Genomic DNA, 27,043 nt, shown 5'->3' with positions numbered 1-27,043 from the left:
CTAATCTGCACTATTGACAGATTGGACACCGAGCGACATAAAACAACGCGCACACATAGTTTCTTTGCGAAATGGGAAAGATTTATCACGACTGCTTACTCTGAGACGGAAATAGAGGAAATAGTGAGACAGTTCAGCTTTACGGATTGGTACTGCAGGGGGGCACTGGGAGATTTCCTTAGGAGCACTACGTCTTCCGGACTGAACTGCAGGGGATTATTAGTCGTATTGTAGTACATATTGTCGTTCCTATTAATACAATGTTACCATGGTATCTTTCTTTTAATTGCAGCCAATTGTTGCGGTGGCAGTCAGCTGGCTTCGACTCTTGCCACACAAAAAGGTTTCAGTTTTTAGTTTCATACTCCACTACTGACGTACCTTCATTTTGCTTTGACTTGTCAAATCGACCTTCGCTCTTCCTTTTGTGTTTGTACACTGTTTTATGAAAATAAAAAACTTGTTTGGAAAAAAAAAACAGACACGGACAGTCCGGAGTAGGCATCAGCAGTACCCAAGAGGCTTTCATAACCCCTTACATTGCACGATCAATCGAGAGATCGAGCAATAACAGGTGTGTTATGACCTCAGATGTCCGGGGCTGCATGCGCACTACACTGAACGGACCAGCGTGTGTCTATCCTTCACCGACCGGTGCGGGTAATCCGCTGAACCCCGTTCATGATAGGGATCAGGGATTGCAATTATTTGCCAGGAAAGAAGAATCCCAACTAAGTGCAGAAGCTCGGGTTCAATAAGTCCCTGCCCTTTGTACACACCGCATGTCTCTACTACCGATTGGATGGTTTAGTGAGGTCCTCGGATCGGCCCTGGCGGGGTAGGAGAAGGCCCTGGCAGAGCGCCGATAATTTAAAGATCATTGTTGAAATTTGCATTAACTATGTATTTAGCTACTGCTAAACATCCAAAAATGAAAGGCCCGAGGCATCAGGAAGGCAAGTAGTTCCTGAAAGACACAGGATGAGTCAGGAGCAGTCATTCGCAGTACCAAAGAGGGTTTCATAACCCTAATTGATAACCCAAGAGGGTTTCATAAGCAACCATAATTGGGAAGTGTTGGTGTAGCAGCATAGTCAATCTACTCTGAGGCATCTGGCATTGGTGGCTGGAAATCTTTGCTGATCCATCCCTGATTCATCTTGACAAACGTCAGTCTCTCCACATATTTAGTGGACAGACAAGTTCGCCTTAGGGTGACTATGGCCCCGGCCGCACTAAACACCCACTCTGATGGCACACTACTGACCGGGCAGGACAGCTTTTCCAGGGCAAACTCTGCTAGTTGCGGCCATAAATCAAGTTTGGCTGCCCAGAAGTCCAACGGATCTTCAGTGGTTGTTAGCATGTTCATGTCAAGGTATGCCACCACCTGCTGGTTCAGGTCCTGCTCCATGTCTACCTGCTGCTGATGAGTTGCTTCACTATGCGGGTGAAGAAAGCTACTCATCAGCGACTGTAGACACAGGCTGCTGCTGATTGAGCTGGTACTGCTCATGCAACCCCTCCCCCATGGCAGTGGAAGGTGAGCGCAGAGGGCCTGCCGAGTCAGACCTGCGAGTGGATGGACCATGTGGCCAATAGGCATCGGCCAACTGACTATGTAGAATCTCTCTGTAGTAGATCAGTTTGTCTTCCCTCTCAGTGGGTGTAAAAAAGGTCCCCATTCTGGGATGGTAGTGAGGGTCTAATAAGGGGGAGATCCAGACGGCATCCTGCTGACGAATTTTGACAATTCACTACGCAAGCAACTGAGCATGCATCATGCCATTTGCGCCAGTGACTCGGAGGGACTACCTGCCTCCATCTCCACTGCCACGGTGTGTCGGCTTCTTACATGACAGTGGGCTCAGCCTATCACTGGCCGGGGCGGGACATCGCTGTTGTCGGTGATAGGCTGACAGCTGTCAGACGTTCCCGTCCCCAGCGTAAGGCCGACGTAGGCAAGTTAAAGGGGTAGTCCAGTGGTGAAAAACTTATCCCCTATACTAAGGATAGGGGATAAGTTTGAGATTGCGGGGGGTCCGACCGCTGGGGCCCCCTGCTATCTCTCTGTACGGGGCCCCGGCTCTCCGCCCAGATAGCGGGTGTCGACCCCCGCACGAAGCGGCGGCCGACACGCCCCCTCAATACATCTCAATGGCAGAGTCTGAGATTGCCGAAGGCAGTGCTTCGGCTCTGCCATAGAGTTGTATTGAGGGGGCGTATCGTGCTGTCGGGGCTCCGTACAGGAGATCGCAGGGGGCCCCAGCGGTCGGACCCCCCGCGATCTGCAACTAATCGCCTACCACTGGACTACTCCTTTAAAGTTTATTTTCTTTATCTTTTGAAGCCTGGGCATAGGGATACAACGTACAGCAGTGTTCTTAAACCTGCGGACCTCCAGCTGTTGCAAAACTACAACTCTCAGCATGCCCGGACAGCCGTTGGTTGTCCAGGCATGCTGGGAGTTGTAGTTTTGCAACATCTGGAGGTCCGCAGGGTGGAGACCACTGGCGTACAGCGAGTTCCAGCGCCAGCGGCCCCCAACAAAGGAGGAAGGCAGTGCTTGACATATGTGAGTAGTACCCCGCTGGGCTGATAATTAAATTGGGGGGGGGAGCAGAACAGCACTGGCAGGTCACATGGATTAGTTCCCTGATGTGGGGACAGCGCAGCGCTGGGCTGATTCATTCATTCCCGAGGGGGAGGGGCCAAACCGGTATTGCGGTATGGGTTAAAATTCATATTGTGCAGCACAAATATTTCGTTATTAGGTATGAACCGGTATACCGCCCAGCCCTACGCTGCAGCTCAAGGAAGGTGTGCTTGGCGGTGTACGAGTGGCTAAAGTGCATGCACAGTTTCCTTGCCATTTTCAGGATGTTTTACAAATGGGGTGAAGACTTGAGGAAGTGCTTGACAACCAGATTCAACACGTGTGCCATGCAGGGTGCATGTTTCACACAGAAGGAGGGTTTGACACACAGCTCCCTTCGGCTGAGGTGGTGGAGCCTTGGCTGGATGAAGGAGGGAGCGGATGGCCACTGGGTGATGCAGCAGGCTGGACCACTACATCGGAGCCACGGTTCTCCCAGGCCGCTTTATGGTGGTGAAGCATGTGTTGATGCAGGGCCGTGGTGCCGACATTGGGACCCTGGCCACGCTTCACCTTCTGCCGACAGATCTTGCATGTGGCTACGTAAACCTCCTCCGGATGCCTGATGAAAAACTGCCACACCGCCGAGTAGCTGATTTTCCCACCTGCAGTCCGCACTAATTGACTGCTACTGGCGCAGTCTCAAGGAACCCTGTTCCACTACCTCCCGGAAAGGTAGGCTGCCGCGAAGCAGGTGGTCTGCCCCGGGCACGTTTGGCTCCTGAATTTCCACTACTGCCACCACGCTGACTGCCAACCGTGCTACCGCCTTGCTGCCTCAAGGGCAACCTGCAAATCTCTTCTCCTGATGATGATGAAGCCCCTTCTGCACCCGGCTCCCAATTGCGATCGGCTTCATCAGCAACAGGTGTGTGCACGTCACTGATGTCCTCCTCAGGTTCCCCAACAGTGTCTGCTTCAGGACCCTGAACCCTTGCTACAGCGCCTCCCACGTCACTCTCCGCATAACTACTTTGCCACCTAGCGGAGCAAGCGGCGCATGTCTCCTCCCCTTCTTGGCTGGCCAGTAGCTGCTGAATGTCCTCTATTAGATCGTCCTCAGTAAATAGTGGAGCTGAACCCACAGCATAAGATACTTCTTTAGGAGATGGAACAGCAAAGGAAAAAGGCAATGGGAGGACAGGGACTGCTCCCGGGCCATGACAACTGAAGGTTGTGTCTGAGGAACCCACCGACTGTTGACTTGTTGAAGTGTCAGATGTCACTTGTGATGATGTGGATGAGCGTGTAAACCAATAGACGACGGCAGATGGGTTGCTGGTCGAGACACGACCGCTAGCTGATATCGGGAGATCAGGCCTCTCGCTGCGACTCCTGCTGCCACTCGCCCCAAGTCTGCTGCCAACTCTGCCTGAAGTATTTAGGCCTCTGCCACTCCTCTGTGCATGTCCTGGCACTTCTCTGCGTTTATAAAGGTATTACAATAGGTTACACTACTCTTTAAACAGTATTTGTCTAGAACAGCAGCAGGTGTTCTTACTTATGGCTGTCCTTTCACAGTATGTAGGCCTTTTACAGATTAACATGTACAAGATGGTACACTACTTTAATGTACCTATGCGGTATCCACTGATTAGGGCAATAATATGTGCAACAATACGCAGAAAAAATGTATTTTTTAAAAACACCAGCAGCTGATTACTTTTGCCAGGAGTCAGGACTTTCCCTGTATCTAGACTTGTTACAGATACAAAATAGTAGACTGCTTTGATGTAGGCATGTGTTATGCACATATGAGGGCAGACAAATGCACTACAGTCCGCTGAAAAAGAACATATTTGTGAACAGCAGCAGGACCCATCAGTGCAGCACCACATTAAAAAAAGTTACATGGATTAAACCCTAAATTGCACTCTGTCACACAATTCTGAGCAGCAGATTATTTGTGGAGCAAAAAAAAAAATACTGAATTGCGCAGAAAAATGATGTGATAAGATGGTTGATAAAGTTCAGGCAGCTTGTTGATCTGTATGAGGCAGCTAACAGCTATCTGCCCCTCTCTGCTGCAATGCTCAATAACATGAATAGGAGGTTTAGCTATCAATGATCCTTCTCAGTGTAACAGCAAAGTACTCTGCACTCCTGTCTTTCCTCAATGCTGATGTGACTAGCAGTTGCAGTGTAACGCTGTGGTATAAGCTAGTCAGACACACGCAGTCCCGTTCTCTATCTCTGAGTGCATAGACGAAATGAAGAGAGGCAAGATGGACAGGGGTCAATGAATGCTGATAAGCTGCATCTCACATATGATTCAGGGTCATCCCCACCGCTGTTTCCCGCCCTCCCATAATCCCCTGCCCCATGTACTCACACGTGGATCCGCCATTTTAGGTCTCCATTAGCCATGAACGCTGTAAAATCAAGTTTAATGAAGAGATTTGCGTGATCGAATCGCGGCGATATTCGCATTCGTTGCGAATCGAATATTTCATGAAATTCGTAAGGAATTCGGGTTCGTCATCGTCAGCTTCGATTCGCTCATCTCTAGCGTCTAGCAATAAAGTGAGATCCCATGGAGGAACTAAAGACCTAATTGAAGGGTGGAGTCTGGAAGCCCCTACCAGAAATCTTTTAATAAGATGCTGGTCAGCCAACTTAGTCCCAATACTCTCAAGGTTCAAGTCTCTGCTCTAAGTTCCTTCCTAAATTCTAAGACCTAACACTAGCCCTCTCTGCACAAAACTTAGAACAGGGATACTAGGTTCTCCTAGGGGATCTACTCCATCACCTGCAAAATTATGAAAAGCTTTCCAAGTCCTAAGGTAGATTTTTGAAGTTACTTCCTTCCTGCTTGCAAGTAAGGTACTAATTACCCCATCAGTAAAGCCTCTTTTAAGAATTAGCCTTTCAGCATGCAGGCCGTGAGATGCAGATGGGGGGATGGAGGATGCAGAACTGGGCCCTGAGAGAGGAGATCTTTCCTGTCTGGAAGAATCCACGGTTGGCATACTGACCTCCGAAGGGTAAACCAGGGTCTCCAGGGCCAGAAGGGACAAATGAGCAAGATATGACCATGGTCCTGTTGAATCTTCCTTAGGACTGCTGGGATTAAGCAGAAGGGGGATAAAGCGCCACTTCTATTGTCCATGACTGAGAACCAGTCTACTGCAGATGGATTTAGAGAGTATAACTTGGGAAGCTTTTTGTTTAGTTTTGAAGCAAATCTACTGAGAAGACTCCAAATCAGGGACTTCTCATACTGAAGACTTCCGGGTTTAGCAACCACTCTGACTGGCTCATCTGGTTTCTTCTAAGAAAATCTGCTATGGTATTCTCTATGCCCTTCATGTGTACTGCCCGTATAGATGACACACGGGTCTCTGCCCAAAGAAAGTTTGAGATGTCAGGTCCATAAGTTGTTTGGATCTTGTTCCCCCTGCTTGTTGAGGTATGCTACTGTGGTTGTGTTGAATTTATAGATTAAGGCATCTTTCTCCTTCACTTTTTGAGACAGGCAGAGAAGCATCTGATAGACCACTAAGAGCTCCTTGTAATTTGAGGAGGAAGGAGTCAGATGTGGATCCCACTCCCCCTGAAGAAGACTATGATCCACATGAGCTTCCCAGCCCCAAGGACTGGCGTCTGTTGTAATTCTCACTACTGAGGTGAGAAACCAGGGAACTCCTTTGGAAAGATTTTGTGGAATCAGCCACCACCTGAGGGAGTATCTCTCTTTGGAAGATAGAAGGAACCTTTGGTTAAAGGAAGATTTTTCCCCATTCCACTGGGAAAGGATGTCTAGCTGGAGCTCTCATGACCGGAACTGGGCCCACCTTACTGCTGGAATTGCTTCTGTCATGAGACCCAGGACTGACATGGCTTCTCTAAAAGAAGGAGTGTGGGATAGAACTAGATTCAGTACCTTCTCTTGAAGCAATAGTTTGTTTTGCTTTAGGCAGGGTTGAGTTCAAGACAGGATTTCTTTAGGTTCAGGTTCCAACCTAGGAATTTGAGAATTGAACTTACATCCTGTATCTGTTGGATAAGCAGATCTTCTGAACTCGCCACAAGAAAGCCATCCAGATATGGGACTATAAGAATGTCCTTTTTTCTTATAAGGGCAGCTGTCTCTGCCATCACTTTTGTAAACACTCTGGGTGCTTGAGATACCCCGAAAGGTAGAGCTGTATATTGAAGGTGAACCCATTTCCCCTCTAAGAACACTGCTACTCTGAGGAACTTTTGATGGGAGGAATGGATTGGGATGTGTTGGTAAGCATCCTCTAAATCGATTGAAGCCATCACCCAGTTTGGGAATAGAAGACTGATAGTCGATTTGATTGACTTCATGCAGAATTTTTTGTAGGATAAGAACTTGTTCAGGGCTTTGGAGAATTCAGGGTAATCAATCTCAAAGGGTTTTTTCACTAGAGAGGGGGGGGATAGCATCCCTGCTTTTCATCTGATTGGGGAACTGGGACAAGAACCCTCTTTTGCAAAAGGGACTTGACCTCTAGACACATTGCCGATTGTTTTTGTGAATCGTCCATCACTCCAGTAGGGAAATACCTGTCTGGGGGAATTGTATTGAACTCCAGGAGGAGTCCTGAGGAGAGGTGGTATTTAGGACCCAGGGGCTTGAGAAAATAGTCCCCCAAGCTTCCGAAAATCCGGACAGGCGTCCCCCTACTAGAGAGAAGAGGTCATTGTTGGGAATCTTTGGGGCTGGAGTCTCTATTGGGATTGAAAAGGAACCCCCTACCCCTCCCTGAAACTCAATTTTTTATTTTGGTTCCCTTGAAAGGAACGCCTACCTCTACCCCTGCCCCTAAGGGATGAATCGGACTGTCTAGGGAAAACAGGAAACCCTTTCTTTTTATCAGAGGCCTTAAGGAGAATATCATCTAAAGGAGGCCCAAAGAGAAGGTCACCTGCACAAGGGATTGCTCAGACTTTGATGTGTCATCCCCTTTTCAAGATCTCAGCAAGATGGCTCTATTTGCTGAGTTTGACAATGTTGCAGACCTAGCAGAGGATCTAACAAGATCCACAGCGGAATCTGCTAGGAAATCCACAGCCTAGGAAATCACAGGAAATGAATCTAACATTTCCTGCCTAGGAGTTTTATTCTCTATATGGGATCTAAGTTGAGCTAACCATTAGTGTTGAGCTGCATAAGCCATATTCGAATTTGCGATATTTCTCGAATATATGGACGAATATTTGTCATATATACGCAAAACTCGCAATATTTGCAGCCTTTTTATACTATGCGCCATAAAATTTGCATGCGCATTCACCATAAAATGTGTATGCGCGATATCGCGCGAACATTTGCATATGTGAATATTCGCATATGCTACTTTTCAGGCGCCCGCCAGCCTGACACAGTAACTAGAATTGGAGCCTTGTTTACCCCGCAAGCTGGAAGCAGGGAGGGATGATCACTGACGTGTACTGGGGAAAAAAATGCAAATATTCGTAATTGCGAATATTTAGCACAAAATATGCGAATGTGCGAATATTCACGCCTAAAACTACTAACCATAAACCTTAGAGACCTTGTCACACACACTGAGGCTACTGAGGCTTTAAAAGAACCTGCTGCTACTTCCCCGGTCTTCTTATTGAATAAATCAGCTTTTCTATCCATGGGGTCAGAGAGAGAGCCAAGATCCTCAAAAAGGTAGAGCAAATTTTTTTTTAGAAATCTTCACCGCGCATTCTCTTTAGGTGTTTAGTAAGGTAGGTATTCTTGTCTGGCTGACTCAATTCCTTATCAATAAGGGCTTTAACTTTGTTATGGAGGCTGAAAGTGCGCCTGTCCTTAGGACCTAGGCCCTCAGAGCGCATCCTCAGCTGACAAAGGCTCCTTACTTTCTTCCACATTCATGGCAATACTTAATAAGTTGCTCCGTATACTCATAGGTAATCCAAGATATAGTACCCGAATCTTCCATTTCCTCATCAGAAGATAAGACTTTCCCTTCTATATTGGACTCATGTGGAGGGGATTGGGATAATGGGGCAGTAAGTACAGCCACATCCTTATACTTTGCAAGACCTAAGTCCTGTAGAGAATTTTTTAGCTCATCCTTAAATCGCTAAAGAGGAGGATTCCTGGGCAACTAGCGCATCTACACAGGACAGACAGATGGCTCTTTTATATGAGGTATCTAGCAGACCTCTACACATTCTATATTATGAGTTTTAGATGACGCTTTCTTAGGGGTCTCAGCTGAGCTTTTATCTTCCTACAACAAAGCACATGATAACCCCAATTAGTCCATAAAACAATATAAACATAGAAAGGTCTCACCCAAAGAAGCTGTAGTACTGGGCTGGAGCTCTTTGATTTAGCACGTCCACCTTCTTTCCCAGGATCAGGCATGCTGGAGGTGGTTTTCGGTTTGGGAGCAGAACTGTAATTCAGGCACCAACTTCAAGATCCACTGCAATATGGAAAACTGCACTGGTGCAGGAGCTGGCTGCTGCGGCCAGAGGGATCTCCGGACGCAGGAGATGCAACAGACGCCCGGTTCCGGAATTCGCGTCTCTTAAATCTTTGCGCGCATGCCTCACGTGCGTCTTCCAGGGTTGCTAGGCCGGACGTCATCACTGTGCGCCACGCCTCCAGTCACATGCGCGCACACACACACACACACACGGAGGATGCGCAGGGACGGGAGCGCTGGCCAGCCGACCCGTAGACTCCACAGTGCCCTCCTAAAGGGAACACTGACGAACCCCGAGCCGGACACTGCCCGATCCCACAGCAGAAATGTCGGCGGCTCCTGTGGAGACTTACGTTGGCAGGGAAACCCCTCACAACCCAAGGCAATGGGGACCTTGCAGCTCAACATGGAAAGAGGTCAAAAAACTTCCAGGCCTCCTATCCGTAGGACAGGTAACCTGAACTGAGGGTGGAGAGGAAGGAGGTCCAAATTTATATCCAGGTTTCCTGGCCCACGGTGGGAGGTCCTCTCCAGGGGTGCTGTCATGGGTGATAGGGTAAATAAATATATATTTTATATATCATATTTACAATAGCACAAGTCAAACATTCCATTTCTGTGTAACCATTTCCATGAGAGAGTGAATTCCTAACAATCTGCCTCAGAGAGCCCACCCCCATTCAAGTTAGCAGTGGGAAACCTGCTGCTAACTCACAATGAAATCTGCCCATGTGAACAAGCCCTAAGGCCAAGTGCTCAATATGCTGCAGATTTTCTGCTGCTCCTTTTGCTACCCATAGTCTTCAATGGGAAGGAAAATCAGGAGCAGAAAATCTGCAGTAAAATATATACGCTGTATTTTTGTAGCCCCAATGAAGTTAATGATCGCAAAATGCACTGAGGAAGTTAATGATAGCAAAATGCACTGAGGATTTTCTGCAGCAAATATACTGCAGAAAATCTGCAAGAAATATGCCCTGGAAACAGACCTTAAAGGGCTCTGCACGAGAGTTTTTCTAGCAGGTGAATTTCAGCTGCAGAAAATGGCAGACCCCATATAAGTCAATGAAGTCTGCAGCGGATTTTTACCAGTGGAAACTTCACTGCCGAAAGTCTGTCGTGTCCATGCCCATAGAAAGCCCATCCCATTCAATCTCTCAGAGGGAGTTTGCCACAAATTCCACTGCGAGCCCTTAGTGTATTCACTCTACCACGATTTTTAGTCAGTGTCAAAAATCTGACATGCTGAGAAAATTACCAGATCGTAGTCACTAGCTGACTACGATCGGGTCCGCTGCCCCATAAAAGTTAATGGGCCAATACATGTCAATGCACAAACACGATTTCAGCCGATTTGAGCTTCTGAAATAGATTCTGTGCAACAGACACTCAAATCGTGATGTGAACCCAGCCTAAGCATTAACCGCTGATTCATTTTGCTCACAAAAATTACACATTTTTTCCATTCTATTAGACTTGGAAATAACATACCTCCCACTGATAATGCAGAAACATCAGGTACAACGATCAATGTGCCTGTAAAGTCACAGCGATCTCCTGCCATTGCACTTTCAACAGCTTCTGCACGAAGAATAACTTCCACACTTCGTGGAATGGCACCACGAGGCAATTCTGCCTGAGTTTCTTGAATTCTTACCTAAGAAAATGGGCAAATAGTAGTACATTACTAAAAATGTATTTCAGATGAACAAACTAAATATGTCATATATAGAATAACCTCTAGATATCTCCATTTACCATATCATCGGTTCTATGAAATAACTGAAAGTATCCTTGAAAGCGCTTTGTTTTTCTAATTAATTTTCTATCATCTTTAAATGTGACCATCTCATGACACCACAAAGTTAGCTAAACCCAAAGCCATGTAAATATATACTTTCCTGTTATATAAACTTTCCCTATAGCAATCATAATGAATACATTGTAATTTGACAGTAAATCAACTAACTTGGCTAGCAGAGCTCCTAGAAAGGCCACTGCATTCTGTTAGCTGTTGCTGAAGGACAATGGCTGGTAAGGAATTTACTAGGATTGTAGAAAATTATGGTATAATAGTAATGAATTCATACTCAACTACTGTAGTAAGTAGAGAGAGTTGGCACTACATGCGAACAGTACCTTGCGGTTGTGCAACATTATGACTCATGGCCCACAGTGCTCAATGGATGAGGAGCACAATGTTGAATCAGAAAAATGGTTAGAAAAAGCTATCCCCAATACTTCGTAGAGTGTTTGTACTTCAGCAAGAGCAATAAAGTAATAACAGGAGACACTGCCAACAATTGACATCTCGTAATGCTTTGTAGCTATCCCAACTAACTCCACACTTCCGATCTCCCACCGGTCAACACATCTTACTTGTTTCTGTAACATGTTATCCCTGCAAGAACAGGCCCGCTCAGTCATCACAGACTACAGGGATGACTCTCCTCAGTCAGTGATTGGCTGACCTGGCAGTTATTGTTGAGATGATGCATCACTGCAACCAGGAAGAAGTGGTGTCACCAGGCACTGTCAGAGAGGCAGCTGGGGGAGATCAGGTAAGGTGAATATTACTTTATTTTTACAGCTCCCGACAGATATTTATAAAAATAAATAGATAATGTTATATAAAGAGGATGTTGGCTACCTTAAAAGACATAAAAACCTGCACAAAATAAAGAATTGTGTCTCCCTTGACATGAAGCATGTTGACCATAAGATCATCAGTAAGGGATTAACTGTGCATGCATGTATGAATCCAGTAGGAAGGATATTGATAGGTGATTTATTAGGTTGTAGAAGTGAGGAACAATTCAGTGTAGGACTAGGTTCACATGGGTAATGTCCGCATTGAAAACTTCCATGCAGACATTGCCCCGACAGAGGACTACTTGGAAATGCATCGTCTCAGACAGCAATGCATTTCTGTGCGGACAACTCTACTCTTTCTGCCGACTCAAATCCGGATATCCACAGCAGAATCCACATGAATAAAAAAATACCTTCTGAAAATCAACAAATCGCGACTTGTTGGTATCCAGTGTAAACCTCCGGCGGTTGGCACAAACTGGATTTTTACAGATAGTTGGCTGTGTATATTTAAACTGTTGTTCCACATCTTTTACAACAGACTGGCAGTCCATACATAGAAAAGTGCCAGTGACAAGCTCTGGATGAACTGGATGAGTCCTCACAACCTGACCACTAATTCGAAGCAAAGTTCCAATTTTTAAAGAAGTAAGTTCTCGAATCCTATTTGTAAAAAGACAAAATATATATTAGAAGATGATTATCGATTTGTTTATTGTGCATTATATAGACCAGGTACTCCTGCATTCCTAAAATATTCTTAAAAAAATAAAATAAACAAATATCTTACTTTTGTCGTGCAGGAAAGTCTGAGAATGCAACATAGAACTCTTTATTTAATGGTACATTTCCAATCTGTCTGACAAAGTTTCGAACAGCTCGGCAGAGATGGGGATGTACTCTGTTAGGAAATGCAGAGTGAAACAATAAAAAGGTGTTAAATTACGTGGAATAATTTAATAGGAATTGCAGTAGTACTCTTTTTAAACATTTCTTCTATTCCTCTTACATGTACAAAATCATACAATTATATGTACACAAACTCTTATTAAAACCTGTCCAGAAGAAAAGTTGCTGAGTTGCCCATAGCATCCAGATCACTTCTCATTTTCAGAGTCCTTTTCAAACATGAAAGGAGCAATTTGGTTGGTTGCTATGGGTAACTTAGCAACTTTTCCTCTGGACCGGTTTTGATAAATCTCCCCCTTACTGTCCACTTTATTAGGTACATCTATTCAGTTGCTTGTAAACACACATAGCTAGTCAGCCAATAACATGGCAGCAAATCAATACATATAGGCATAGTCAAGACAACGTGCTGTAGTTCAAACTGATCAGAATGGGGAAGAAAGGGGGATTAGGGGACTTGAATGTGGCAGGGTAGTTTGTGCAAGATTGGCTGATCTGAGTATTTCAAAACTGCTGATCAACTGGGATTTTTACGCACAACCATCTCTAGGATTTACAGAGAATAGTCAGCAAAATAAAAAATGTCCAGTGAGTGACAGTTGTTTGGACGAGAATGACTTGTCGATGTCAGAAATCAAAGGCAGACTGGTTTGAGATAACAAAAAGGCAACAGTAAGTCAAATATCCACTTATTACAGCAGCAAAATACCACACCAGGTGCTATTCCTGTCAGCTAAGAGCAGGAAATTGAGGCTACAAGTGGCACAGGCTCACCAATATTGGACAATAGACAACTAGAAGAACATTGCTTGGTCTGATGAGTCTCCAATCCAGCTGATTCAGATGGCAGGATCAGAATTTGGTGCAAACAGCATCAAAGCATAGATCCATTCTGCCTTGTATCAACAGTTCAGGCTGGCGGTGATATTGTGTGGGGGGACATTTTTTGGAACCCTTAGTACCAAGTGAGCATTGTTTAAATGCGACAACCTACATGAGTATAGTTGCGAACCATGAAAAAATATGAAATACACCTTGGCACTATGGATCCCAGGTAGTGTGCCCCACAGCAGCTATATATGTCAACCTAATGGGACCCTGCGTCACCATTAAAATTTTAGGCAACAATAAAACAAATCTGATTGACGGCAGCGCTAATAGGGACTTGCTAAAAGTGTAAAGTGCATGAAATAAAGTAAAAACCGCAGATAATGAGCATAAATGATGGACACTGGTTTGAAAATGCAGTGTCCGTAAGTGCAGACTGCTTTTGACTGCACCAAAAACACAGTGGGGGATATTCATCAAAGCTGTCTATGTCCCGTATCAATATAGACCAAACTACAGAGGGTTAGGCTGGTCTATTGTGCGCCTAATTTATCAAAAGGCGCAAGGCTCTTGATAAGTTCTGTGCACAGACTTCGAGATCTATGCTTTTGACTTTATTTAAACCTGCTCCAACATGGTCTGACATTTCGGCGTACTTTCAGCCGATGCGACTTGTCGCTTTTAATAAATTCAGCACCAATGCATTTTCCAATGCATTTCAGTCTAAAATAGACTAGCATGCATCATGTTCTAAAAATGCTCTAGAGCAAAAGTCGCAGAAAAGTCGCACATATTTAGACTGCGACTTTATGTGCGACAAATTTAGACAGGAAAAACCAGTCCAAATCCTTTGATAAATATCCCCCAGTATGTACCACAGTACTGAGTATATGAAAATCTAGATATAGACTGATTACCTTCTGCGTGCGCTTGCAACAAATGTGGTCCCGATCCTCCAATGCTCTTGGTTAATTGCGATTGCTCCGAAGATAGTCTGGTTTTGTTCCCAGGTAAGCGTGGCTCCTTGCTGATGTTCCAGGAATATGTGGAAGTCTTTGTGCAGCCACAGGGAGATCTGCACACCTGCGTGCTGCAAAGTGAAGGAAATTAAAGTCCCATACCTACGTTAATCAACGTTAAGGCCGAAAGGGACTAGAGTGTTAAGGTTAAAGATCCACCTGCATTCTGCCTTAGATAATTGCGAGATATAACTCCCACTTCTCCAGTGTGGGTGTATATGTTCAATGCCATAAAAAGGGGACCCATGAAAAGAGGCATTATGTTTGTCCGCATAATGATTTGAAAGGGGGTGTCCCTGATATTTTCTCCCAATATTGTATAGGTGCTCACTAATGCGTTTGGACAAAAGTCTTTTCGTTCATCCTATATAGGTTTTTTCCACATGGGCAGTCTATTCCATAGACAACCCCCTTTACAGTTAATATGGGAACTTATTTTCTTCTCAAAAGTGCCATCCCTGTTTATGATAACTGTTTTTGGGGTGATAATTCCTGTGGATTTAAACCCACGACAGGGAAAAAAAAACCCTAGTTTTTGAAAGAAAACTGTATTAGTACTATTGTTAGTCTTTCCTGGATTTTTCACAGTCTGGCCTATTAAGTTTCCGATGTTTTGGCTTTTTTGGAATGCAAAGGACGGGATTTTGGGTAATAATTCCCCAACAATTCTATCCACCTGTACAATGCCCCAATGCTTTAATCTTTTTAAGAAGGAAGCTGTGAGAGTTGTAAGTATTGTTTATGGAAATTTTAATAGTTGTATCACATGTACTGCTATTGGGCACCTCCATAGTCTTATCTTTTAACAGAACAGATCTGTCTACTTTATGTATCTCAGTGATTGTTTCTGAGAGAACATCAGTCTTGTACCCTTTATTTACAAATTTTTGGAGAGATTGGAGGTCAGACATTCCACCCCAGATATGATGGGCCTGCCTGGGGGTTTTTCAGTAGATTTATGGATTTTAGGTATATGATAAAATGCAGAAATTATTGGGTCTCTGATCATAAAAATCCATTTCTTGTTTTTTTTAAAAACCCTTTTTTAAAACCATCCATGGTCAGATTGTATAATTCTTTCTTATATGTATTTGTGGGGTTCGAACTTATTTGCATGTATGTTAGTCCATCACTTAAAAGGCGCAGTGATTCCTGGTGGTAATCTTCAGTACGACAAGGAAATAATTCTACCGCTGTACAAATCACTAGTCAGACCACACATAGAATACTGTGTACAGTACAAGGTACCAGTGTACAAGAAAGATATAGTTAAGCTGGAGAGGGTTCAAAGACTGGCAACCAGAGTAATACGGGAAATAGGAGGACTACAGTACCCAGAAAGATTATCAGAATTAGGGTTATTTAGTTTAGAAAAAAAGAAGGCTTCGGGGAGACCTGATAACTATGTATAAATATATCAGGGAACAGTACAGAGATCTTTCCCATGATCTATTTATACCCAGGACTATCTATCTATAACAAGGAGGCATCCTCTCCGTTTAGAGGAAAGAAGGTTTCTACACCAGCACAGACGGGGGTTCTTTACTGTAAGAGCAGTGAGACTGTGGAATTCTCTCCTGGAGGTGTGGTCATGGGGAACTCTGTAAAAGAATTTAAAAGGGGTCTGGATGCATTTTTGGAGTGTAAGAACATTGCTGGTTGTGTAAATTAGAATTATAGGGACAGAACGTTGATCCAGGGATTTATTCTGACTGCCATATTTGGAGTCGGGAAGGATTTTTTTTTACCTCTAGTATGAGTTTTTTTTTGCCTTCCTCTGGATTAACCGAGTAGGGACTCATTAGGGATATAGGTTGAACGTGATGGACTCTGGTCTTTTTTCAACCTTATGAACTGTGTTACTATTTAGGAGCACTATACTGCCGCCCTTGTCTGCTGGTCGCTCTATAATATTTGTTTGGAGGGACTTGATTCCCAATTTCTCCTTTTTATTTAAATTAGACGAATAATATTTATTGTTGGTTTTGATCTTGCATATATCCCTCGCAACCATATTTTCAAAAGTTTTGAATGAATCAGAATATTCGTTCATGGGACAAAATGTAGATTTCTTTTTTAGCTGGATATGCTGGTATTTGTCCGGGGAATCTGACGTTTTTTGAGTTTTTTTTAATGAAGTACTTTAAAGGACAAATTCCTCAAATTTCTTAATCCCTATATAAGCATCAAACTTGTTAAAGGGCGCTGAGGGAGCAAATTTAAGACCCCTTTGTAACAGGCTTATCTCTGATTCAGTGGGATTATAGTGGCTTAAATTGTAGTTTTTTTGGTCATTATCCACATTTTCATTACTAATTAATAGTTTCTTTTTTGGTGAGTTGCCCACCCCTTCTACCTCTTTTCTTATATTTTGTGTTCTTTTCTGAAAAAAAATTATGTTGTGAGACCCTTTTTGTGACTCCCTTTTGATTATGGTTACCAGAGGATTTAGGATAATTGGTGGTATGTTCTCTTCCCTTAGTATTCCCATTATACGTGTTTAATGAGGATTTTATTTTAGGTCTCACTACAGGTTCTGTAGTAGTAGGTAATTCACTCAAAGGGGAAAATCTATTTGTAGTAGATACATTATATTGGGAGGTAGTAGCATGTTCCTCTGAATCATTGGGATTCATTAAATTATGTTCCACATCAGTTATATGTGCCCCCATAAGAGCTGTATTTTCACAGATTTTGGGGGATGACGGTGGTGGTTATGATCGGGAATTGTATACGGATAGATTGGATATGTCAATATTTACGTGATATTGGGAAACCTCCTCTCGTTTCATCCACCGTATAAAATTCCTCATTGGTCTGAACATTTTCCCCAAATAAAAGATTCATTGGGTACTGAATCCCTCAAGAATTTATGTTTTTTCTTTAAGATTTCATCATCTTTTAATTTTATGCAATGTTTAATACTTCCAAATAAATGGATTTCTTGATAGTCCTTAAATGGTTGTAGGTCTTTAAAATTTTTAGCCATTTGTTCTTTCTTACAATAGATTTGTTTTCCTTTTTTGTATAACAAACAGTACTGCCTGCTTGGAGAATGTGTGGAACATATTGTTCCATTCTTCCAAAGTGGTAGGGTCCCCCAAGTCACCTGATTTATGTACTTTATGGGCTTTATGTACTTGTAGTCCCTTTGGCACTGTATCCCATTCTGGATATTTTTCTAATGTAGCCATCTCCCACAAATCCCTCATTTCACAAATTAAAAGTTAAATAAATTATTTGGAAAGGGGATGAAACCAGTTTGACTGAATTTTTAACTAATTTAAATAAAAATGTACCTTAAATTTACACCTATTATCAGTCACACAGATTTTTTTTTTAGATTTATCCATTTATATAGAGAACGAACACCTATGCACTAAGACATACCAGAAGGCTACATATAGTAATAGTTTTATCCATATCACAAGCTACCATCTCCCTATCTGGTTGGAGAACATACCCAAAAGTCAGTTCAGAAATTGCACACAGGATGATTATTTAAAAAAAAAAAAAAAAAAGGCAGAAAATCTGCAGAATTTTTTTTGTAAATAAAGGGTACAAGATTGATGTTCTCTCGGAAACAATCACTGAGATACATAAAGTAGACAGATCTATTCTGTTAAAAGATAAGACTATGGCAGTGCCCAATAGCAGTACATGTGATACAACTATTAAAATTCCCATAAACAATACTTACAACTCTCACAGCTTCCTTCTTAAAAAGATTATTAAAAAGCATTGGGGCATTCTACAGAGGGATAGAATTGTTGGGGAATTATTACCCAAAATCCCATCCTTTGTATTCCGAAAAAGCCAAAACATCGGAAACTTAATAGCCCTGACTGTGAAAAATCCCGGAAAGATTAACAATAGTACTAATACAGTTTTCTTTCAAAAACTAGTTTTTTCCCTGTCGTGGGTGTAAAGGGTGTAAATCCACAGGAATTATCACCCCAAAAACAGTTATCATAAACAGGGATGGCACTTTTGAGAAGAAAATTTGTTCCCATATTAACTGTAAAACGAAGGGGGTTGTTTATGGAATAGACTGCCCATGTGGAAAAGCCTATATAGGACGAACGAAAATACTTTTGTCCAAACGCATTAGTGAGCACCTATACAATATTGGGAGAAAATATCAGGGACACCCCCTTTCAAATCATTATGCGGACAAACATAATGCCTCTATGGCATTGAACATATACACCCACACTGGAGAGGTGGGAGTTCTATCTCGCAATTATCTAAGGCGGAATGCAGGTGGATCTTTAACCTTAACACACTGGTCCCTTTCGACCTTAACGTTGATTTTGAACCATTTGCCTTTCTGGAAGCATGGCAGCGATAGAGATTTAAACTGTAAACATGTAGTTTATGACTGTGCACAAGGTGCGTTTTTCATGTGCGGTTTTTCGTGGATACACCCATTTCACTTACATTGCAGTGGCATGCCTTATGAGGAGATCACAGTACTTATTTGATATATACTACCACTGGATCGTGGCTAAAACACTTTAATCACTTCAATCTTGAACATGTGTGAGGTATCATGGTGAAAGGAATAAATAGGAGAGTCCCGGAGAGCCAGGGTATCCCTGAGGAAGGAGAACGTCATTCTCCGAAACGCCGTTGGAATTATCTTTGTCTCAATTGTTTTACCATAGTGACGTCACTTGTAGGTACAGGACTTTCATTTCCTTCACTTTGCAGCATGCAGGTGGAGATGCCACCGGCCGGGGCAGATCTCCTTGCGGCTGCACAAAGACCTCCACATATTCCTGAAACATCAGCAAGGAGCCACGCTTACCTGGGAGCAATCGCAATTAACCAAGAGCATTGGAGGATCGGGACCACGTTTGTAGCAAGCACACACAGAAGGTAATCAGTCTATATCATCTAGCTTTTCATATACTCCGTACTGTCATACATATTGTGTTTTTGGTGCAGTCAAAAGCAACTTGCACTTATGGACACAGCATTTTCAAACCAGTGTCCATCATTTATGCTCATTATCTGCGGTTTTTACTTTATTTCATGCACTTTGCACTTTTAGCAAGTCCCTATTAGCGCTGCCGTCTATCATATTTATGTTTAGTTGCTAACCATATTCACCCCTTTTAACCATAGTATACCCATCTTCTGATGGCTACTTCCATCAGGATAATACATCATGTCACAGATCTCAAATCATCTCAAATTGGTTTCTTGAATTTGGCAATTCAATGGCCTCCAGTATCACCAGATTTGAATCCAATAAAGCACAATTGGGATGTAGTGCAACTGGAGATTCATGAGGTAACTACTGGAAGGAAGGCAGCCTGGCAGAGTTAACTTCTGGACCAGGGGGGAAAATCCGATTAATTGGCTCAAAAGGCACACTCCCGGAGACTTCAGATATGTAAATCAATGCAGTCTTTATTGGATTAAGGATGGCAGTTTACAGCATGGACAACGCGTTTCAGGGGTTATACCTTCTTCAGGCCCAGTCCAGTATTTTGGATTAAAATCTGGTGACACTGGAGTGTGGAATGTGTATGTGTGGTAATTAAAAAGTTTTATAGAAAATAATTGAGCAATAAGTTTGTTTCTCCTCACCCTCGACCAGATTACCTCTCTGTAAAAGTAGTAGTAAAACAGGCCACATGAAGCTTTTTCATTCAAGGAGGATTTTCCCTTCTCTCGTTCTATTCACGTGCGCAGGATTTAAAATTACAGATTTTATACTAATATACTGAACACCTCAACAGCTTTAAATCCTGCACATTGACTATGTGCAGAGACCATTTTAAGGTGGATTCTCCCTTATGAGATACAAGTATATTTCAATGGGGTTCCGTTAGGAGTAGACAATATACAATTAGTTTTTGGGATAGACCATATATGCCAATAAAGGTTTCATATATCATTTTAAGACATGTAACTATAGTTTCCATCATAATGCAGTTTTTTTTAATTCTTTTTTGCTTTGACAAATAGGAGATAATGCAGAAAGTTTAGATCAGAAAGCATGGTCTTTAGGTGCCAGTCTTGATGACCAATCTGATGGCCAGGGGATGACCAATCTGTCAGTATCAGATCTAAATTTTTTTGTCAAGGGAAGCAGGTATCCCTGTGTGAGGGGCCTAGGTTTTTAACCCCTTAAGGATGCAGACAATTTAAATTTAAAGTTTTCGTTTTTTCCTCCTCGCCTTCAAAAAATCATAACTCTTATATTTTCATCCACAGACTAGTACGAGGGCTTGTTTTTTGCGTGACCAGTTGTCCGTTGTAATGCCATCACTCACTTTTACGTAAGATGTATGGTGCAACCAAAAAAATACAATTTGTGTGGTGAAATTAAAAAGAAAACCGCAATTTTGCTAATTTTGGAAGGTTTTGTTTTCACGCCGTACAATTTACGGTAAAAACAACATGTGCTCTTTATTCTTTTGGTCAATACGATTAAAATGATACCCATGATAACTTACTATTACTGTTGCGCTAAAAAAAAAAAAAAAAAAAAAAAACGCTAACTTACCAAATTAGTACGTTTAAAATCCCCCTATTTTGAAGACCTAAAACTTTCATATTTCCGTATAAGCGGTGGTATGAGGGCTCATTTTTTGCGCCGTGATCTGTACTTTTTAGTGATACCATATTTGCTTATATAGAACTTTTAATCAATTTTTTTATTTTTGTGGGAATAAAATGTACTTAAAAAGCATCTATTTTGGGACTTTTTTTTACGTTCACTCCGTTCACCGTACGGTATCATTAAAATTTTATTTTAATAGTTCAGATATTTACGCACGCGGCGAAACCAAATATGTATATAAAATATTTTTATTTTTTTTTACCACTTTGGGGGTGAAATAGGGAAAATGGGACAATTTACGTTTTTATTGGGGGATGGGGTTTTTCACATTTTTTTTACTTTATTTTTTCACTTTTTTACACTTTAATAGTCCCCATAGGGGACTCTTTATAGCAATCACTCCATTGCTAATACTGTTCAGTGCTATGTATAGGACACAGCACTGATCAGCATTATCGGTCATCTTCTACTCTGGTCTGCGGGAAGGCAAATCGGAGAAGACGACTCCAGGAAGGCAGCGGAGCCAGGTGAGGGGACCTCCGTCTGCCGTGCTGGATGATCGGATCACTGCGGCAGCGCTGCGGGTGATCCGATCATCCATTTTAGTGACCGCGATGCTGCAGATGCCATGATCTGTATTGATCACTGCATCTGAGGGGTTAATGGCGGACATCCCCGGGATCGCGGATGTGCGCCATTACGGGCGGCTCCCTGGCTGCAATCAGCAGCCTGGACCTGCCGCGCATGATCCGGGAATCTCTTGAGGGGCCACAAAAATGCTAAACTTTAGGAAGGCAAAGTATGATAAACTCAGAGAAGCCCTTTATATAAATTGGAAGATAATGAAAAAAAAAAAAAAAAAGAATACTGACACTTAATGGTAGACTTAAAAATATCTTATTAAATCATAATATTTCTTATAAATAAGAGAAAAAGGTTAAAAATGAAAGTGTTGGCCCTTTAAAAAATGATGAGGAAGAAATTATAGACTGGGATCAAGAAAAAGCAAATCTATTAAACACATCGAGTGGCACATTGGTTTGAGTGTCATTGGGGCTGCTCTGCCAGTGGGTCATTCCCCCTGTGGGCACTGGTGTTGGGGTGGTGGTGGTCGCCACTCAATGCGGGACATTTTATGCTAGGGATGTTAAGGACCCGCTACTTACAGGTGGCTGTGACGGGGCTAGCGGGCTTGCACTTCATGATCATAAAGTACACTAATGACCTGTTTGTTTAATAAAGGTTGCTGAGAAGCATTAGATCAAGGTGCAATTTTTTCCTCTAGTTGAATTCATATTAAATACATCTTCACTGTATTAAGAGGAAAATGAAATGCCAGATGAAATACAGCGATATAAGGTAATCTCCCCAGTACAGGTCACCTGTCTAACCCAGGAAGTAGTACAGTGCCGCCTAAAAAAATAATAAAAAAAAAGTCTAAATAGACAAATCACCAGATCCAGATAGCATTCACCCCATTGTTCTAATGGAATTAAGTAATGTAATAGACGGTAGGGATCGACCGATATCGGTTTTTTAGGGCCGATACCGATAACATACCGATATCGGTGCAGGTTAGGGCCGATAACTTATACCGGAATATCGGTATAAGTTATCGGCTATTTAACCCCCTGCGACACCGCTGCAGATCATTGATTTAAAGCAGGCGCTTTAAATCAATGATCTGCAGTGGCTTTTGCAGGGCCATAGGCCGCCGCCACCCGCTTCTCTCCCCTTACCTGTCAGGGTGGTCCGGGCCATCCATCCTTCCTTCCTGTAGTGTCTGGGGGCGTTCCGGGTGAAGAGTGAACCGGTCCGGGCAGGCTCCGGCCTAGTACGCTGCATAGACGCCACTGCACAGTGACGCCCGTGCGCAGCGACGCACCTGACGTCACGGCGTAGCAGCGTCTACGCAGTATACTAGGCCAGAGCCTGCCCGGAGTGGAGAAGATGACCGCCGGAGAAGGACAGCCCGGACCGGTTCACTCTACACCCGGAACGCCCCCGGACACTACAGGAAGGAAGGATGGATGGCCCGGACCACCCCCATTACGAGTAAGTTTAATTTTTTTATTGACTCGGAGGGTGGGGGAGGGGCCCGAACGGTATAGCGGTATGGGCAAAAATCCATACCGGTATACCGCCCAGCATCACGGTGGGGGGTGCGACGTGGTGCGGTGGGTCGGGGGTGCGGTGCGGCGGGTTGGGGGGGTGTGGGGCGGGGTAGGCAGTCGCAGTGCGGGGGGCGGGGCATTATCGGCAAGGTAATTGCCAATACCGATAATGCCCAAAATCGTGATTATCGGCCATACCGATAATCAGTCGATCCCTAATAGACAGACCCCTATTTTTAATATTCAAGGACTTTATAGTTACAGAGTCTGTTCCCTAGGACTGGCACATAACAAATGTGGTGTCAATATTTAAAAATGGGCCAAAATGTGAGCCCGGCAATTATAAGCCTCTTAGTTGAACCTCTGTTGTATGTAAATAATTTTAGGGTTTTCTAAGAAATGCAAATTGTATGAGGTGGTAAGCTCCAGACTGGACCATGGGGAATTGCTGGATGTTGTATATATTGATTTCTCCAAAGCATTTGATACGGTGCCACATTAAAAGGTTGGTACATAAAATGAGAAGGATTGGGCTGGGGAAAATGTGTGCAAGTGGGTAAGTAACTGGCTCATTGATAGGAAACAGAGGGTGGTTATTAATGGTACTTATTCTGATTGGGCGACTGTTACTAGTGGGGTACCGCAGGAGTCAGTCTTTGGTCGTATTCTATTTAATATATTCATTAATGACCTTTTAGAGGGGTTGAATAGTGAAGTAGCAATATTTGCGGATGAAACTCAACTTTGTAAAGTGGTTAACACAGGAGAGTGCACTGTTTCAAATGTATCTGGATAGGTTGGAGGTTTAGGCTGGGAAATGGCAGATGAGATTCAACACTGATAAAAGGTAATGTACATGGGGAGGAAAAATCCAGGCTCGGATTATGTATTAAATGGGAGCACGACTGACATGGAAAAGGACTTGGGAGTCTTAGTTAACAGTAAATTTAGCTGTAGTGACCAGTGTCGGGCAGCTTCTGCCAAGGCAAATAAAATCATGGGGTGCATCAATAGGGGCATAGATGCCCATCACAAGGAAATAATTCTACCGCTGTACAAATTACTAGTCAGACCACACATAGAATACTGTGTACAGTACTGGGCACCAGTGTACAAGAAAGATATAGTGGAGCTGGAGAGGGTTCAAAGACAGGCAACCAGAGTAATATCGGGAATGGGAGGACTACAGTACTCAAATTATCAGTAGGGATGAGCGAATCAAATCTGACTAATCAAAATTAGTTACGAATTTCAGGAAAAATTCTATTCACAACGAATGCGAATATCGCTGTGATTCAATCGCATGAATTCCTTTATTAAACTCCATTTAGGCGGGAACAAGGGTTGGCGGGATGACCCTTAATCACATGCAGCCTGTCAGCCAGCCAGCCACCCCTGTGAAGTCACAGGCCTATATAAAATCAGTAGCCATCTTGCGGCCAGTCACATCAGCATTCTATTACAGAGTGAGAGAGAGAGAGAGGGGGGGGGGGGACGACGACGACGACAGAGCAGTGTGTGTTGCACAGAAAAGCATTTTTACAGGAGCGATTCACCTCAAGCCCAAATACAGCCTAGAAGCACTGATAGGGAAGGGAGTGAGATTGAGAAAGTGCAATTTTGGGTGTAGTACACAGCGACTGTGTTCTGCAGCACTGGTGTATAAAACAACTTAAAAGCTAATAGTAGCCAGCCAGTTAGGGTGAGCAGAGCACTAAGCATATTGTCCTCTATTAAGTGTAACCTGTGCGTACATCTAAGTAGTGTACCATTTTGTTCCTGTTAAAGTTTTAAGGGCCTAGATACTGTGAAAGGCAAGGGAAAAGTACACACCTGCTGGCGTTGTAGACAAATACTTTTTTAAGCGTAGTGGAGCATATTTTACTCCCCCACATACCCACAAAGTATATCAGGCAGAAAAGTGCCAGGACGTGCACAGAGGAGCGGCAAAGGCCTAAATTCATCAGGCTGTGGTCGCAGCAGACTAGGGGCGAGTAGCAGCAGGAGTCGCAACGAGAGGCCTGAGCATCAGTTATCAGCTAGCGGTTGTGTCTCGACCAACAACCCATCTGCCATCATTGATTGGTTAACACAGTAATCCACTTCATCACAAGTGACATCTGACACCCCCAGTCCACAGTCTGTGGGTTCCTCAGACACAACCCTCAGTTGGCATGGCCCAGTAACAGTCCCAGTCATCCCATTGCCTCTGACCTATGCTGTTCCCTCCCCACAGAAGTAGCTTATGCTGTGGGGTAAGCTCCACTATTTAGTGAGGGCGGTAAACTAAAGGACAGTCAGCAGCTACTGCTCAGCCAAGAAGTGAAAGAGACATCCACCACTTCCTCCGCTAGGAAGGCATGTAATGAAGAGGAGAGTGGCGTGGGAGGTGGTGTTGCAAGCGTTCAGACTCCTGAAGCACTGTTTAGGAACCTGAGGAGGACTTCAGTGATAAGGATGATGAAGCCAATCGCACTTGGGAGACTGTGCAGAAGGGGCATCATCAATATCAGGATAAGAGGGTTGCAGGTTGCCCTTGAGGCAGCAGCTAAGCCAGCAAGGTGGTATAGCATGGTTGGCAGTCAGCATGGTAGCACAAGTGGAAAGTCTTGAGCCAAACGTGCCCGGCTTAGACCACCTGTTTCAGGGCAGCCTAACTTCCCAGAAGGTAGTAGCAGTCAATCAGTGCGGACTTATGGTGTGAAAATCAGCTACTTGGCATTGTGGCAGCTTTTCATCAAGCATCTGGAGGATGTTAACCTGGCCACATGCAAGATGTGTTGGCAGAAGGTGAAGCATGGCCCAACGTTGGTCCCAATGTTTGCACCACGGCCCTGCCTCAACATATGAAGTGTTACCATTAAGCGGCCTGGGAGAACCATGGCTGCAATGTAGTGGTCCAGCCAGCTGCATCACCCAGTGGCACGCCGCACCCTGTTTCAGCCAGCCAAGGCTCCATCTCCTAAGCAGAATGGAGCCGTGTGTCATATCCATCTTCTGTCGCTCAAGATGCTCCTCCTACTCCAAGTCTGTAATTCCGATATCAATCCATCGGCGAAGCCATGTCCAAGAGACAACAGTATGCGCCCACTTATCCAAAGACTCAGAAGCTGAATGTGCTCCTGTCCAAGTTGCTGGTGCTGCAGTCCCTCCCTTTTCAAGTGGTGGACTCTGCACCTTTCAGAGAACTGATGGCTTGTTCCGAGCCGAGGTAGAGAGTCCCAAGCCATCATTTCTTTGCGAAGGCAGTACAAGCCCTGCACAGTTTTATGTTACAGAAGGTGGGCCAGACCTTGAGCCGGTCTGTGTGTACCAAAGTGCACGGCAGCGCCAACATGTGGTGCTGTAACTAATGTCAGGGACAATACATGTCCTTTACAGCCCACTGGGTGAATGTGGTTCCTGCACAGCCACAACTTTAACACGTCACTCCGCCTCCACACACTCAGGCCATTGGTCTTTTGACAGTGTGCGACTCCGCCTCCTCATCCTTCACCATGTCCTCAGTCTCCACTGCACAGACAAGTCTCAGTGCCCCTCCAGCAAACGTGTGCAGGGCATGGCAGTGTCACGCTGTTCTTCACATGCCTTGGCGAACTGAGTCACACAGGGGAGGAACTGCTAAAATTCATCCATCAAGAAATCGAATCATGGCTTACTCCACGAAAACTCGAAATGGGAACCATGGTGACCGACAACGGGAAGAACATCTTGTCTGCGCTGCGTGGCACACGTATTTAATCTGGTTGTCAAACCGTTCCTGAAGTGTTCCTCTTATCTGTAAGACATCCTAACAATGGTAAGGAAACTTTGCATGCACTTCAGCCACTCTTGCACCGCAAAGCACACCCTCCTTGAGCTGCAGTGTCAGAACAGCATGCCCTCAACATAGTCTGATTTGCAAAATTTCCACACTGGAATTCCACCCTCCA

At 43.8% G+C, this 27,043-nt stretch overlaps 1 protein-coding gene across 1 annotated transcript in view; it reads right to left on the bottom strand.

Moving 5' to 3' along the window:
• The window catches only part of LOC130273447 (maternal DNA replication licensing factor mcm6), a 321,467-nt gene that overhangs the window by 170,172 nt on the left and 124,252 nt on the right, over positions 1-27,043 (bottom strand). Inside the window, exons 4-6 of the mRNA XM_056520266.1 lie at positions 12,455-12,565; positions 12,078-12,327; positions 10,564-10,729 (exon numbers count right to left, since the gene is read on the bottom strand). Of these exons, the coding sequence (XP_056376241.1) occupies positions 10,564-10,729; positions 12,078-12,327; positions 12,455-12,565 (527 nt within the window). The remainder of the gene's footprint in view (positions 1-10,563; positions 10,730-12,077; positions 12,328-12,454; positions 12,566-27,043) is intronic.

This window comes from Hyla sarda, chromosome 5, assembly GCF_029499605.1.
Source record: "Hyla sarda isolate aHylSar1 chromosome 5, aHylSar1.hap1, whole genome shotgun sequence".
NCBI classification, from domain to species: Eukaryota; Metazoa; Chordata; class Amphibia; order Anura; family Hylidae; genus Hyla; species Hyla sarda.
This window is presented reverse-complemented; position numbering and strand designations above follow the sequence as displayed.